We start from the raw sequence: 15,700 nt of genomic DNA, 5'->3' as shown, positions 1-15,700 counted from the left end.
ATGACTTAACTGACTTATTTGCTTTTATGGCCCTTAGCCATTTATGAAACTTCTACCAAACTGATCCAAATGTACTAAAACTACACACAGTTGATCCAAAGTAGGCTTCAAAAGACTGCACACCTATTAACATTCATAAGACACTGAATTCAGTTGTCCTGTCTTCCCATGTTATTTCCAGAATTTTATGCCAGTTCTATGAAATGCACTGTGACACAACCTTCTCTGAACATAGACTTCAGACAGAAATCTGCTGGAAGAAAAGGAAATAATCTCAAGATTATGTTCTATTAGTCACATCCGTTCCATTAGTCACAGCCTTTTCTTTTCTTTTCTTTTCTTTTCTTTTCTTTTCTTTTCTTTTCTTTTCTTTTCTTTTCTTTTCTTTTCTTTTCTTTTCTTTTCTATATGTGTGTTTGGGTTTGGTCATGTATAAAGCTGCAGCATTGACTCAAAACTGACTTAGGAGGAAAAGTGACCCTTTGAGGCACACTGCAGAAGCTACTTCTCTAGGAGCCCACAGGTGGATCAGATTTGTGAGGTTTTTCCACATGCTCAACTCTGCTGAACATATGAGAAGTCATAGGATCATAGGACAAAGTGGAAAAAAAAAGGATAACAGGACTAGTGATAGAAATGTAGCCGTGTTAGTCTGGTCTAGCTGAAACAAAAAACAGGACTATGTAGCACTTTAACGACTAACAAGATGGTTTATTAGGTGATGAGCTTTCGTGGGCTAAACCCACTTCCTCAGATCAAATAGTAGAAGAAAATTGTCTCAACCATATATACCAAAGGATACAATTAAAAAAATGTATCCTTTGGTATATATGGTTGTGACAATTTTCTTCCACAATTTGATCTGAGGAAGTGGGTCTGGCCCACGAAAGCTCATCACCTAATAAACCATCTTGTTAGTCTTTAAAGTGCTACTTAGTTTGATAACAGGACTAGGCTTCCAATAAAAAATAGCTTCCAATAAAAATAGAAACGTTTTAGGCTGTTTCATATTTCTAAATGTTGTGATATAAGGTAGATCTGATACAATAATTAAATACAACCGGAAAAGGAGTTTTGCTATACAGTACCTCTTCTATACAAATCATTATACAATTACATTCTGAATATTTTTATGTAAATGAGATGATGTGGAGATCAGCCAGTGGATCACTTACTTATTTCCCTATCCAGAATACAAATATCACTTAAAAGGATTAGCCAGGTATAACTACTGATTGAATTTCTCTAATCCAGAACTTTCTCATCCAGAAACATCTGTCATCCAGAATGATTTTAGTTAGCTGGATGTCCACCTTTCATGTCTGTGGACAAGTTTCCTGAGGTCCCATAAAATTTGTTTACAGCCACCAGTCTGAGTTCTCAGTGTTCTGTGCCATTATTTTGCTCTTATTTACCCTAAATCCTCTAACAGAATACTAAGCAGTGGAAGTGTTGATAATGCTGCTAGACAATATGGACCTCCCTTGGTCCAGAAAATTTTCTTGTTCTGAATCGATTAGGTCCCAAGGGTTCCAGACTAGAGAGGTTCATCCTGTAATTAATTGCTTATAAATAGGTCTCTTTAACTCTCCTCATACTCCACCATACTCTCCTCTTGCATCATAAGCATATTGGTTAATGTCTCATCACATAAAGATTTAAGGATGAAAGAAAGTGCATGGCAACTTGTTGACTGAGGTATAAATCCCTTCTTGAGAAAGGAAAGGTCTCAGACTTTCTAAGTAATTACAGACAAATAAATTATACTGATCTTTCCTTGATATTACTGTAAATGTACTCCCCATGAAAAAAAGGAGTCAATTATGGATTTTGTCTATAGATGTTCAGCTTTTATTAATTCCAACCAGCTAGCACTAATGTGTTAAACCACCATTTTAGGGGGAAAAAAGCTATTTCCTTCACTGTATAGATGCTGTATGTGCACACTCTACGTCAGTTAAGATGATGGTGAGTTTAATTAAATTATATTCATCTAAATAAAGGAGAGGGATTAGAGAATTTGCAGACAGACAGTTCAGGTCCATTGATGCACTTACGCAAGATTAAAGGGAAGATGTCAGAATAGATTAATATTAACATACCTCTCCTGATTTCCTTCTGTGATATGATATAGGCGATTAGCACCGCCGTCAGCACAAGCTCTTAGAACAGCTGAAAATAAAGAAACAGGTTGTCAAGATACTTCTAGACATGTCTGTGATGATCACTACAATAATGACTGAGAATCTTACAAACATCAGTAGACAAACCTTCACAAAAACAATGCACGGTGAAAATCTATTGTAAGAAACATTACCCCAGTTATATGATCAATGAAACTGAGGTACAGAATGTGAGACTTTCGGTAAATCAATTATGTCCATGGCAGAGCAGAGAATAAACCACAAGACCATTCACCTCCTCCCTTCTTAGGCTTTTGGACGTCTTATGTTTACACACATATTTGCAACAGTTTAATTAAATTGGTTTTGTTAAACAAGTGCAGCCCTCCATGTGAACACACTTATTTCAGTTTGTGTGGCTTATTTAGCTTTCACTTGAACTTGATCCCAATCAACTTAGGCTAAACCAAACCAACCAAACAAACAAAAAAAGGCACTCAAAGAATGTCTAGAGTCCTGAGCGGATACAAAATTTGTATCCGCATCCACATCTGTACCCACAAAAACAAGCTGCGAATATCCACATCCACGGATGTGAATACCCACAGATATAAAGTGATTATCTGCATCAACTTTCTCATGCAGTCAAGGCCTTAGTAACAGTACCCACATAGGATATGTCTACACTGCAGTTAAAAACCGGCAGTTGCTCTATGCCAGCTGAAGCAGGTGCACATGACTTTAGCTGCAAGACTATTTAATTGCAGTGCAGACTTCTGGACTTTGGCTGGCGCGAGATAGGAGAGGTCACAGTGTTTGGACTGTAGCCCCAACCCGGACATCTCAATTCTAATTAAACAGCCCCACAGCCTGAGTCCCTTGAACCCAAGTGAGATGGCATGAGCCAACCATGGGTATCTAATTCAGTGCAGGCATACCACAGGCAGTGATTTATGTGCAAAATGGAATAGACTGTTCAAAGCACTACTGGTCTGATCTGATCCCTGTTTTACTTTTTTTGCTTTCTTTCTTACATTCTCTATGCCACAAGGCACAATTCTGGGTCCATGATGTTAACGAGATAGGTAAATAATTCCTTTACTGATCCCCAGATGGTTTAACTCGATTAAATCTTATTTAATACTTAAATCTACAATTCCTTCACCTTGCCTAGTCTGTTGCATCCACCCCACCCACTCATAAAATTCCTTGTTTCGATCTCCCCAACCCACAGGCTCCTTGTCCAATCTGATGCCCATCCCAGTAGATTTGATCCCAGCAAGTCAGGGTCTATTCTTGTTAGCTAGAGCAACCAATCAGAGACCTGAAAAAGGCGGTTTCAGAGTCTGTTTGTATTTTGTGACACAAGAAGTTATTGGGTTTCTAAGTGTTTCTGAGTAATCAAATAGCTTGAATGGCAAAGAATACATCGTTTCTCCTGCATTTGGCTGAAAGGTTGTAACCTTTTCTCTTGAATTAAGATATCACTCTGTGCCCTTGTCGCCTTGAGATTGGATTACTGTAATTTTCTTTTACAGAGGGGTATTTGTAAAGATAGTTTCAGCCAGTATACAATTGGACGCTTCAGCTAGTATACAATTTGCTAGCTCATTCAAGTAGCAACACTCCTCACAGGGAGAGCACACAGCAGCTGTGTCACATAATCTACACTAGCCACCAGCTTGCTTCAGAGCACATAAGTGTCTTGTTATCTATAAACTGAGCAATGTTTGGAGTCTGTCCAACAGATGGGTTTTCTTTCTTCTTGGGATACCACAGCGGCAGGTCAGCTGAGACGTTTGTCCTAACCACAGCCACAAGACAACTGCAGGAAGGGCATGCTCAGTGAATGGACCATAGATTTGAAACCTGCTTCTGTCCTCGCTACACTAGAACGCCAAGTCTGTTATCTGTCTGAATGTGCTTCAGTGTCCATCTCCTTTCCCAGGGCTTAAAAAAAACAGATGGATTAGAATTTAGTGGGATGTTTATACACGTAAGAGAGAGGGACGACTCCATTACTAGTCTTTGGTTTATTTTGAAGTGACCTAGATCCTCAACTGTTTGTAAAGCTGCATGACTTCATCAGTGATAACAATCATTTACTACAGCTAGAGTTTTGGCCAACTGTCTTTAAATATGCATAAATATCCACACTCCCTCTCCAAAATAAAGAGGAGCTAAAATAAATTAACACTCATTTGGTCTGTTCATTGTTGGGATTCTAACGAAGACCTAAAGCTCAACCGTCTTTCCCTCTCATGTGCCACGGATACAGAGCAACTATTGAAATTAAAATAGCTACCTTACTTAGCCAGGATTTAAAAAGCTCCCTCCTCCCATTCAGTAAATTTATTAAGAAAGCCATTTACAAAGTGCTGATCCTTACCTGCAAGTTAATGACTTACACTGGTATGGACCAAAGCCCCAGGTACTTCAGGTAACTAGCAAGTAATTAACTGTTGGGCAAAAAGTCAATAACTCACAGTATGTTTACAGCTCTGGACCAAACATTGCTTGATAAAAAGTAATTATATGCATTAGCTATAAGAAGATGCAGCACTATTACCCAGATGAATTCAAATAGACAGTCAGCAATCTTGACCTTACAAATCAGATGGAAAAAAATCCCTACGAAAAGCTAAAACACGAAAACAGAAGTGTATTTTATATAGTGCTGTTTATATCAAAGATGAAAATGCTTTAAAATAGCTAATTGGTCACTGTATAATGCACCAATTGTGTAGGCAATTCTAGCAGGCTCTAGGCATGCAGCAGCAGCTTACCCAAAGTTAATTATTATTAATTATTTGAAATACAGCAATGCCTAAAGGCTTCAGCCAAGATTTAGGCCCCATTATGCCAGGCACTGCATAAATAGCACATAATAAAAGAAAGTCCTTGCCCCCAAAAGCTTGCAGGCTAGACAGACGAGGCAGACAAAAGAATCAGAGAAAGATTGGAACAGAACCCATATCCGTTGTGGGCAAAGAAGCTGGGTTTTTTGAAATAAGGAATATTAGACAAAATATGGATATTACCCCCTGATCTTTAACATCTACTACATAGCCCCTAGAAAGTTTTATATTTAATGTGAATGATATCTTTACCAGTGCAGCATCATAATCTGGACAACATCGTGGAGGAGGCAGACTCGCAGAACACGGCAGACATTTTGATAGGCCTCTTACAAGAGATACAAGCATAAGAGGAAAAAACCCCTAAACAAATGGAAACATGGTCCTATGATGAAGTTGCTAAGGAAAGGAGACCTCAGTCAGTGGCAGATCTGGAAGAGCCTTCAACTGGTGTCCATCCCAGTGAAAATACGTGTACACATTACCCTAAATAGACTAAAGAAGGTAGTGAAAGTCCCCTTCCTGTTTGCTTGGTGGTGGGTAGTGAATTCTCAACTCATCTCTCCAGCTGATGATGCTTGCTCTAAGCACCAGGAGATCCCCAGCTTGGAGCCATGCTGAGGCGCTAGATCTCATCAGCATTTGGGGAGAGGAGGCTGTCCGGTCTCAGCTGCACTCTAGCTATAGGAAGTGGGTAGTTAATAATCATCACAATTACCAATTTCTCTCTGAGTAAAATTCATTCCTGGACTAATGTCTGGCATGTCCAGCTGTGATGTTCTGAACAAAAGAGAAGATAAAGACAAAGAGTAAAGAAAATATGTTTTCCTAAGCACAACTAACTCAGCAAGACAAACATAACTTCAGCCATGTCTTATAATTACAATACTATGTATTCAGTTCCCTTATAAGAAGGGCCTTTTAGGGATTTGAAATTAACAAACATAATAAACTCTCTCAGTTATGAGAGTTTACCCCCATCTCTTTATATTGTCCCATAACTTTTTCTTGCCATCTTTTCCCATGCATATCTGTTCCCCTCTGCTCCACTCCCTCATTAATTTAAAGATTTGGTAACCTGGTTACCATAATTAACCTACTGAAATAATCTACACATAAGACATCCTCTACCTAATAAATGACTTGAAATTGTGGTATTTATAAGTAAACTATATGGTAGAAATGCACAAAATTGCTTTGTTTGCTAAAACATATGACTAACAGTTCTTTGCTTCATCATTATAGTAATAATGTTAGATCATGAGCAATAGAAATCCATAGAATTGAGCATTCATGGTTTTTGCACATTTTCCCTTAGTTTTACAGAAGTTATGAGAATACAGTCACAGAATCCATGTATTTCTTTTGCTCCAGCTCTCCATGAAAAGTTCACCCGAGGCTGTAAATCCATGTAATTGTGTCAAACATTAATGTAGCTATAATGCCTACTTCTCACCATTTAAAATAAATATATTTTAAGCTAATTCATCTACAAGTAAAAATGTCTAGTCTTGACACTGATATTTAATTGTATTCCTATATTTTCAGTGCTGCACAGGGCTTGAAACAACCATGATTAAGCATACCATCTGTGCTCAGGTTACACTGTGACATCAACAAAATTAATGGGATACAAGGATCTTTCCTAACTAGAAGTTACAGGCTGTGGGAGATGAGAGAAGCATATCACAGGAGCACTGAGCACTGCACAGGATTAAGCCGACAGTTATGACTGTGTCTGCAATTTCATTTACAACTACGCATGCGCCATTTTAGCAACAAAATGATGGCTTTTAAATTCTATAAGTGCAAAAAAGAAAAAGTCTTCTGAGTTTCAGATGTTTTATATGAATATCATTCAAATGGGCAATTAAAAAAATCACATCTTTCAAGCATATGTCATTAATATTGTAGCTGCAGGTCCACTTCTGTACGTTATGCCTTCTGGTGCTTAGAACAAAAGACAACAACGTACTTCTGGCAATTATGGGTTCCTTTTGCAAGAATTCCTCCTGCAGTTATTCCACCTGAAGACGTGAACTCTTCAGATTTCACAATAGCAATGTTAACCAGTTAACCAGTAAGCATACCAGTAAACATTAGGATTACCGGTATGCTTAGCTGTTAACCAGCCCTTGCCAGTTAACTCCGACAACAGCCAGCCACACTGGGCCAGAGCAGCCCCAGCCACAGGCTGTGTCCAGACTCAGGGGTTTTTTCGGGAAAAGTAGCCTTTTCCCGAAAAAACTTCCCCTGCGTCCAGACTCAAGCCGCGTTCTTTCGAAATTATTTCGAAAGAACGCGGCTTTTCTTTCGATGGCGGTAAACCTCGTTTCACGAGGAAGAACGCCTTCTTTCGAAAGTTCCTCTTTCGAAAGAAGGCGTTCTTCAATGTAAATAGGGCTTCCTCGAAAGAGAGCATCCAGACTCGCTGGGTGCTCTCTTTCGAAAAAGCGGATTGCTCTTTCGAAAGATCCGCCTGCAGTCTAGACGCGATCTTTCGAAAAAGGCTCTTTCGAAAGATGCTTTCGAAAGAGCCTCTTTCGAAAGAAGTCTGCAGTCTAGACATAGCCACAGTGGAGCAAGTGGGATGGGCAATGGGACCCACACAGCCATGGCCACAGCAGGGCCAGGCAGCAGGAACTAAGTTAAAATAAAAGTGACAAGGAGTCCTGTGGCACCTTATAGACTAACAGATGTACTGGAGCATAAGCTTTCGTGGGCAAAGACCCACATCAGATGCATCTGACAAAGTGGGTCTTTGCCCACGAAAGCTTATGCTCCAATACACCTGTTAGTCTATAAGGTGCAGGACTCCTTGTCAATTTTGCAGATCCAGACTAACAGGGCTACCCCTCTGATAGGTTAAAATAGTTAACTGGTTAAGTGATATCAATTAGCCTATTAACTGTTACATCATCCCTATCTCACAAGTAGAAGCAGACTTGGTCAAATGGTTAAATGAGAGAACATAAAAAAACCCCTAGGATGCAGTCAGTGTTCCCTCTAAGCTGCAGGACAGCAGAGCTTCACAGGTGATTAATCAGCCCCGCCCAGTCAGTCAGCTCCATGCATGAAACTGTGCTGCCCCACAGCTTAGAGGGAACACTGGATGCTGCACAGTTTTGTTACTGATTTAGTAAATCACATTTTTCCCCTCATAGTCAATACTGTATTAATGACCTACTACGGTGTTCTGGGTGGGAAGGCAAAACACCACTTACATATTCAAAAAACTAGAGTTGGTTCCTCCCATGGAAATATGAGAAAAATGGAATAATGTTTTTGTTGATGTTTTCCATGGAAATTTTTGAGTTTTCAGCTGAAACATTGTGCCCCCCCCAAAAAAAATATATTGGTGAAAAGCTGAAAAAGGAGATGTTTTAAGGCCCTGTCAAAGGCAGAATTATGCTATCCTACTTAAAATTTTTGAAGTGGAAGAAATTCTGAGGATGAAAACTGCCACAGTGTGTAAAATCAAATATATTCCTATTCAACCTTTTCCTCATATTTATGTATAAGATGTACAAAATGCTTGTATAGACAGTCCCAAAGGGATATTTCCTGGTGTCTGAGAGAGGTTTCTGTGAGGAGGAGTTATAGTGGGCTTCAAAAGCTTAGCAACCAGTTAGTGGGAGCTGCTACCTGATTTAGCAGCAGCCCTAATTCTACAGTGATGGTGCTTGTATTGTATAAAGGCAATTTACAAGGTATAATCAACATCTCTCTTTTATGTGCATGGGGTTCTGCAAAAGGAGTTTGACCATAAGCAACCGGATGAAAGAACGCTTTAAAAATTCAAGGAAAACCAAGCAAATCAAAAGTCAAATGAATATTCATTTAGGGGCAAGGTGCTTTTATTTTTCTTGTGTCCGCATCACGTCTCTTAATCAGTGTTTCCACTGAGTTCTCTGCTAACAAATGTCATTCTTGGGCAAAAAGGAAGAGATAGTCAAACATAACATCATTGGTTCATGGTATTTTCCCTAAAATTAGTCCCTCATATAGAACTGACATCACCCAACCCTCAGGCCTGTCAACTGAGGGAGACAAAGGGGCCAGTTGCCCAAGGGCTCAGTGATTCAAAAGGGCCCAAGGCTCCCAGCTGCCATCGCAACTACTGCAGCAATGTCGGTGGCTGGAGCCCTGGCGCTTTTAAATCATTGGAGTACTGCACAGCATGCTCCAGGTGGCTCTGAGGACTGGCTGCCCCCACCATTGTCCTTCTGCCCATGACTCCATTCCTTTTAGGTGCACAGAGCTGGGTCCCCTGCCATCTTGCCCACTGGCCCAGGAATTCTGCCACTCACAATGGAAAAGAAAGGATAAACAATGACAACAAATTTCTCTGAGGCCTCCTCCATGACAGATGGAAATCAGGCCACATGGCCACACAACCATGATCCCGCCTGAAGGCATGGGAGCCACCAAGAGACTCAAAGGCAAAGCAGCATCTAGCAAATACTTAACCCACAGCAAAGCCTATTTTTGTGGCAGATCATTTTTAGATGTCTTTAGTGTAATTTAGGAATAGGAAACAAGGGGGAAAGCCAGCATCATCTGACCAGTCAGGTGTCCGCCAAACAGCAACAAGTCCTCCATGGGTCATAGAATCATAGAATACTAGGACTGGAAGGGACCTCGAGAGGTAATCGAGTCCAGTCCCCTTCCCTCATGGCAGGACCAAATACTGTCTAGACCATCCCTGATAGACATTTATCTAACCTACTCTTAAATATCTCCAGAGATGGAGATTCCACAACCTCCCTGGGCAATGCATTCCAGTGTCTGACTACCCTGACAGTTAGGAACTTTTTCCTAATGTCCAACCTAAACCTCCCTTGCTGCAGTTTAAGCCCATTGCTTCTTGTTCTATCCCCAGAGGCCAAGATGAACAAGTTTTCTCCCTCCTCCTTATAACACCCTTTTAGATACCTGAAAACTGCTCTCATGTCCCCCCCCCCCAATCTTCTCTTTTCTAAATTAAACACATCTAATTCCTTCAGCCTTCCCTCATAGGTCATGTTCTCTAGACCTTTAATCATTCTCGTTGCTCTTCTCTGGACCCTCTCCAATTTCTCCACATCTTTCTTGAAATGCGGTGCCCAGAACTGAACACAATACTCCAATTGAGGCCTAACCAGCGCAGAGTAGAGCGGAAGAATGACTTCTTGTGTCTTGCTTACAACACACCTGTTAATGCATCCCAAAATCATGTTTGCTTTCTTTGCAACAGCATCACACTGCTGACTCATATTCAACTTGTGGTCCACTATAACCCCTATGGGTCACTTGTGAGCCATAGGCCACAGGATGGGAATCAATAGTTACTTGTAGATAATATGATTATCTCAAAAGGAATATTGTGCTTGTTGATGTCAGGACAGAATGTAGTCCATTCCTGGTGTTTTTCGCTCTTCAGGAGCACTTCAAATACCACTCTCTTTCCATTGATTTCTTAAATATATCCTGCCAATACCCCAAAACTTTATATCCGCTTTACCACAACTTGTCTACAGATGTCACGAACTTGTAGAGAACACGCACATAAAATCATAAATGAAAGTTAAATTAAAAGTGTTGAAAGTATGTGTTGCTGGGTTTTCATCTACATCTATTATCTGATTTGCAGGTGAAATGGAGACATTTCAGCGCTGATGGTATTTGTGAAAGTTTTAAAATTAGATTGTTTAATAATTCAGTGTAACATGCACTGACTTTAGGCTTTGATTGACTTTTTATTTCTTCATTTCATGTTGTTTTCCATGGCAGCATCATTGATTTCTGACGCACTGAAAACAAAGAGCCACAAGTATGATGGAAAGCTCCCACTACCTGTGTTTTTAATTGCCATTCAGGGTTTCCATCAAGCAAATTTTAAAAGCAAACTAACTTCATCCTTCATGGAAAAAATAAAGCTCTCCACGTTGATAGCATTTATGAAAACAGATCTGTGAAAGGCAAGAGTGTCTGAGCACCCACTCAGGGGAATGTCAGCATCCTCTTAGTGCAGGCATAAGCTGCTTGTGAGGCTGGATTCAGCACAGGTGAGGGAGAGCAGGTACTCCAAGTCCACAACTCCCATTGTCATGGTGCCTGGGTAAGGGTCAGACAGACACGGGGAATGGGCAGGCTTTGATTCCATATTGCAATATGTTGATCAGCAGAACTGAGACAACAAAACAGTCTGCTACTATATAGAACAGTTACAGAGTACCGTATATACTCGAGTATAAGCCGAGTTTTTCAGCACAGTTTTTGTGCTGAAAAATGCCCCCCTCGGCTTATACTCGAGTCGGCATCTCGAGAACTGAGGCGGGCTCAGCGCGTCTCTACCGCTGGCCGGGTCTAGCCCCGGAAGTCGGGGCGAAAGCTGCTCCGGTGCCCCTGGTCTGCTGGAGATCGTCTCCAGCAGACCAGGGGCACCGGGCGGGTTCCCGCGCTTCTGAGGCTTTGCCAGAGCAAAGCCTCAGAGGCGCGGGACCCCCCGCGGCTGCGGCTTCAGTCCGGGAGCCTGTGGTCTGCTGGGGACGGTCCCCAGCAGACCACAGGCACCCAGATTGAAGCGGCAGCAGCGGCGGTTCCCCGCGCCTCTGAGGCTTTGCTCTGGCAAAGCCTCAGAAGCGCGGGAACCCCCCCGGTGCTCCTGGTCTGCTGGAGACGGTCTCCAGCAGACCAGGGGCACCGGAGCAGCTTTCGCCCCGACTTCCGGGGCTAGACCCGGTATCTATCTTCATTTTTTACATTTACCAGTAGCTGCCTCATTTCCTACCCTAGGCTTATACTCGAGTCAATACTTTTTCCCAGTTTTTTGGGGTAAAGTTAGGTGCCTCGGCTTATATTCGGGTCGACTTATACTCGAGTATATACGGGTATTTCCCTGCAGAAGCAAGTATCACAATTTCTTCTCTACTGTGCTCCTAGGGCAGTGTACCTAGATACTGTCACAGATCCACCCATCAGACTGCCATGAGAGAAAACAAGCCCCACCAGCCTCTTATTTTGGATTCTATCTGTAGCTCTAAACTGCAACTTTCCTTCACTGAAATTGCAAAACAAATATTTTAATTTTCTTAGAAGGAGGATGGAATATTACAGTGCATGAATTCCTGAACAAACCCAACACAAGTGGCACCTTGCTGAAAAATAATCCAAGATACTCCTATTGGAATTCTGCAATTGTTGCATTTGGAACCAGAGTAAAACTGCAGAATTCCAACATGACTAAAGATAGCCTGCCTGCCTTTCAAATTGCAAGATCTCAGTCTGAATGCTGCCTGGAGATTTAAACATGTGGGCTACGTCTAGACTGGCATGATTTTCCGCAAATGCTTTTAACGGAACAGTTTTCCATTAAAAACATTTGAGGAAAAGAGCATCTAGATTGGCACGGACGCTTTTCCACAAAAGCTCTTTTTGCGGAAAAGCATCTGTGCCCAATCTAGACGTGCTTTTGCACAAAAAAGCCCCGATCACCATTTTCGCGATCGAAGCTTTTTTGCACAAAACAAATCTGAGCTGTCTACACTGGCCCTTTTGTGCAAAAGCTTTTGAGCAAAAGGACTTTTGCCTGAACGGGAGTAGCATAGTATTTCCGCAAGAAGCACTGATTTCTTACATGAGATCGTCAGTGTTCTTGCAGAAATTCAAGTGGCCAGTGTAGGCTGCTGGCAAGTTTTTCCGCAAAAGCAACTGCTTTTGCGGAAAAACTTGCCAGTCTAGACACAGCCGTGAAATTTACCAATTCCAGCTAGTGATTAAAAGGATCTATGGGTACGTCTACACTACAGCGCTAGTTCGAACTAACTTAGTTCGAATTAGTTAATTCGAACTAAGCTAATTCGAACTAACGCGTCTAGAACTAAAAACTAGTTCGACTTAGCGTTTTGCTAATTCGAACTAGCAAGTCCACATTGAGTGGACTCTGAACAGGGCTTAAGGATGGCCGGAAGCAGTGCCGGCAGGGCATAAAAGGAGGACTTAGAGCATGGAGATGCTGTCTCAGGCTAGCCGAGGGCTGCGCTTAAAGGGTCCCGACCCCCACCCCGGACACACAGTTCTAAGGGGTGCCCCGCTTGCAAAGAAGTTCTGGCTTGGAGTGCCCGGAGTACCCACACTGGGCACATCCCACCACTCGGCCATCAGCCCGGCTGCACTTGCCGCAGGCTGCCATCTGGGGAGAGGGGATAATTGGGGGGCTGCAGGAGAGCTTCCACCCCCAGAAGCCCGCAGAGCCAGCCCAGTCGTCCCCATCGGGGGCTCGTACCCCATTCCTCCCTCACCTCCTTCCACTTACCCTTCCCTAGCCCCCCTTCTTATTGATGTACAAAATAAAGATAACGTTTCTTCCAACATTGACTCTGTCTTTATTGAAAAAAACTGGGGGAGACTGGGAAAAGGAGGTGGGAGAGGGGAAGAGAAAGGCTGGGAGAAGGGAGGGCAACTAACATGATCAGGGGTTGGGAACAGGTCCCAGATGAAGAAAGGCTACAGAGACTGGGACTGTTCAGCTTAGAAAAGAGGAGACGGAGGGGGGACAGGATAGAGGTCTCTAAAAGCAGGGGTTGGGTGGAGAGGGTGCATTCAGAAAAGTTCTTCCTGAGTTCCCATAATAGAAGGACTAGAGGACACCAAAGGAAAGGAATGGGTATCAGGCTTCAAACTAGTAAGAGAAAGTTGTTGTTCACAAAGCAAATAGTTAACCTGCAGAACTCCTTGCTGCAGGAGTTTAAAGGGAAGTGAGATCAAGTCATGGAGGTTGGGTCCATGGAGTGCTATTAGCCAGGGGGTAGGAGTGGTGTCCCTGCCCAAAGTTTGTGGAAGGCTGGAGAGGGATGGCACGAGACAAATGGCTTGGTCACTGTCTTCGGTCCATCCCCTCCAGGGTCCCTAGGGTTGGCCGCTGTCGGCAGACAGGCTACTGGGCTAGATGGACCTTAGGTCTGACCCAGGACGGCCATTGTAAGCTCAGGGCTCAGGGTCGGGGGTCTCAGTGGACCCCCTTGATTTTCATGCACACCTGCTCCTGGGTGGCCAGGCTGGCAGCTCTCCTGCCCTAGACAGCCACTTTCCTGTGCCTAGTGCGGAGATCGTGGACGAGGTCCACGATGTCCGCACTAGCCCAGGAAGGTGCCCGCCAGCCTGGTCCCGGCAAGAGGGGGTGGTCTGGGGGGCATCGGGTGGGTGGCTCTGTGCCGTGCCAGGTGCAGGGTCTGCTAGCTGGGTGCTGGCAGGCTTGCACCTGGCACGGGCACCGTAGCCAGCCCGTGCCCCTTTAAGGGCTCCGGGGCCGGGAGGGGGGCAGAAGAGTTTCCCTGGTGTTGGCCAGAGTGGCCACCAGGGAAACCTGGGGAGGGCTAGCCTCCCACTAGTTCGAATTAAAGGGCTACACACCCCTTAATTCGAACTAGTAAGTTCGAACTAGGCGTTAGTCCTCGTAAAATGAGGATTACCTAGTTCGAACTAAGCGCTCCGCTAGTTCGAATTAAGTTCGAACTAACGGAGCGCTAGTGTAGCGCCTAGGAAAGTTAGTTCGAACTAACGTCCGTTAGTTCGAACTAACTTTGTAGTGTAGACATACCCTAAGAGAGTAAATTTAATTCCCTAGCCAATGCATAATTTTTCCCATAGGGTATGTCTACACTTGCATCCTCTTTCAAGAGAGGGATGAAAATGCAGACAGGCGACATTGCAAATGAAGCGCGGATTTGAATTTCCTTAGCTTCATTTGTATAATCGTGGACCGCGGCCATTTCGAAACACCCGATTTCGAAATAACAAATGCTGTGTAGATGCGGTTATTTCGGGAGAAAACCCTTCTTCCGAAATAACCAGTAAACCTCATTGTAGGAGGAATAAGGGTTATTTTGGAAGGAATAAGGGTTATTTCGGAAGGAATAAGGGTTATTTCGGAAGAAAGGTTTTCTCCCGAAATAACCGCGTATACACAGCGTTTGTTATTTCAAGATAGGGTATTTCAAAATAGTGGCAGTCTGTGATTATGCAAATCCACGCTTCATTTGCAATTTCACTTGTCTGAATTTGCATCCATCTTTCGAAAGATGATGCAAGTGCAGACATACCCATAGTATATTTTGAAATGCTTTGATGGGGTACATTAGAATAATTTGTTCACTTCTTGTATACATTTCCCCACCCCTATCTTTACTTAACAAATACACCCTGCATGGATGAAAAATAAATATTTACTCACTTCGGATCACAATCAGCAGTCATATTCTTGTTTAGTTTCAGACCATGGGATTGCACCCAGGACACACAATGAGTACATGAAGACTTAGAGAAAAAGAGGGAAACACAGAGAACAAGTAAATAATGAAAGCAAGAGAAATGAACCACAGAAATAAGAGATCAAAAGAACAGGATGGAGATAAAAAAGAAATCTGTTAATTAAGGTATAGCTTAGTCACAAGAGCTAATGACAAATAACCCAATTAAAAAGGTTGTTGGTTTCTTTGCTAATGAATGGGAGTAGGCTACTCAGGGGGAGCGGAAAGGTGAAGAGTATACATTTTATGTTTGCCACAGTTCACAAACACCTAAAGCTTTTGAGTCATGCTATCCTATTTGAGTTACTGGTGTCTGTAATAATGGTAGTAACCAGTAGTATTTTCCTTTGCAAAGGTTTTATGCCATCATGCCTATGTGAGCAGAGCTCCTAAGTATAGACACAGCAAAAGTAGGCTGAATTCTTCTACT

The 15,700-nt window shown here is 42.6% G+C and overlaps 1 protein-coding gene across 3 annotated transcripts in view; it reads right to left on the bottom strand.

Annotated features, from left to right (window-relative positions):
• TPK1 (thiamin pyrophosphokinase 1) overlaps positions 1-15,700 on the bottom strand; it is a 455,370-nt gene that overhangs the window by 258,604 nt on the left and 181,066 nt on the right. For all 3 annotated transcript variants that reach the window (XM_075921715.1, XM_006124113.4, XM_075921716.1), the window contains one exon: positions 2,103-2,172. In XM_075921715.1, coding sequence (XP_075777830.1) covers positions 2,103-2,172 — 70 coding nt within the window. The remainder of the gene's footprint in view (positions 1-2,102; positions 2,173-15,700) is intronic.

This window comes from Pelodiscus sinensis, chromosome 2 (genome assembly GCF_049634645.1).
Source record: "Pelodiscus sinensis isolate JC-2024 chromosome 2, ASM4963464v1, whole genome shotgun sequence".
In the NCBI taxonomy this organism is placed as follows: domain Eukaryota; kingdom Metazoa; phylum Chordata; order Testudines; family Trionychidae; genus Pelodiscus; species Pelodiscus sinensis.
The sequence above is the reverse complement of the archived record's forward strand: the minus strand, read 5'-3'. Positions and strand labels throughout refer to the sequence as shown.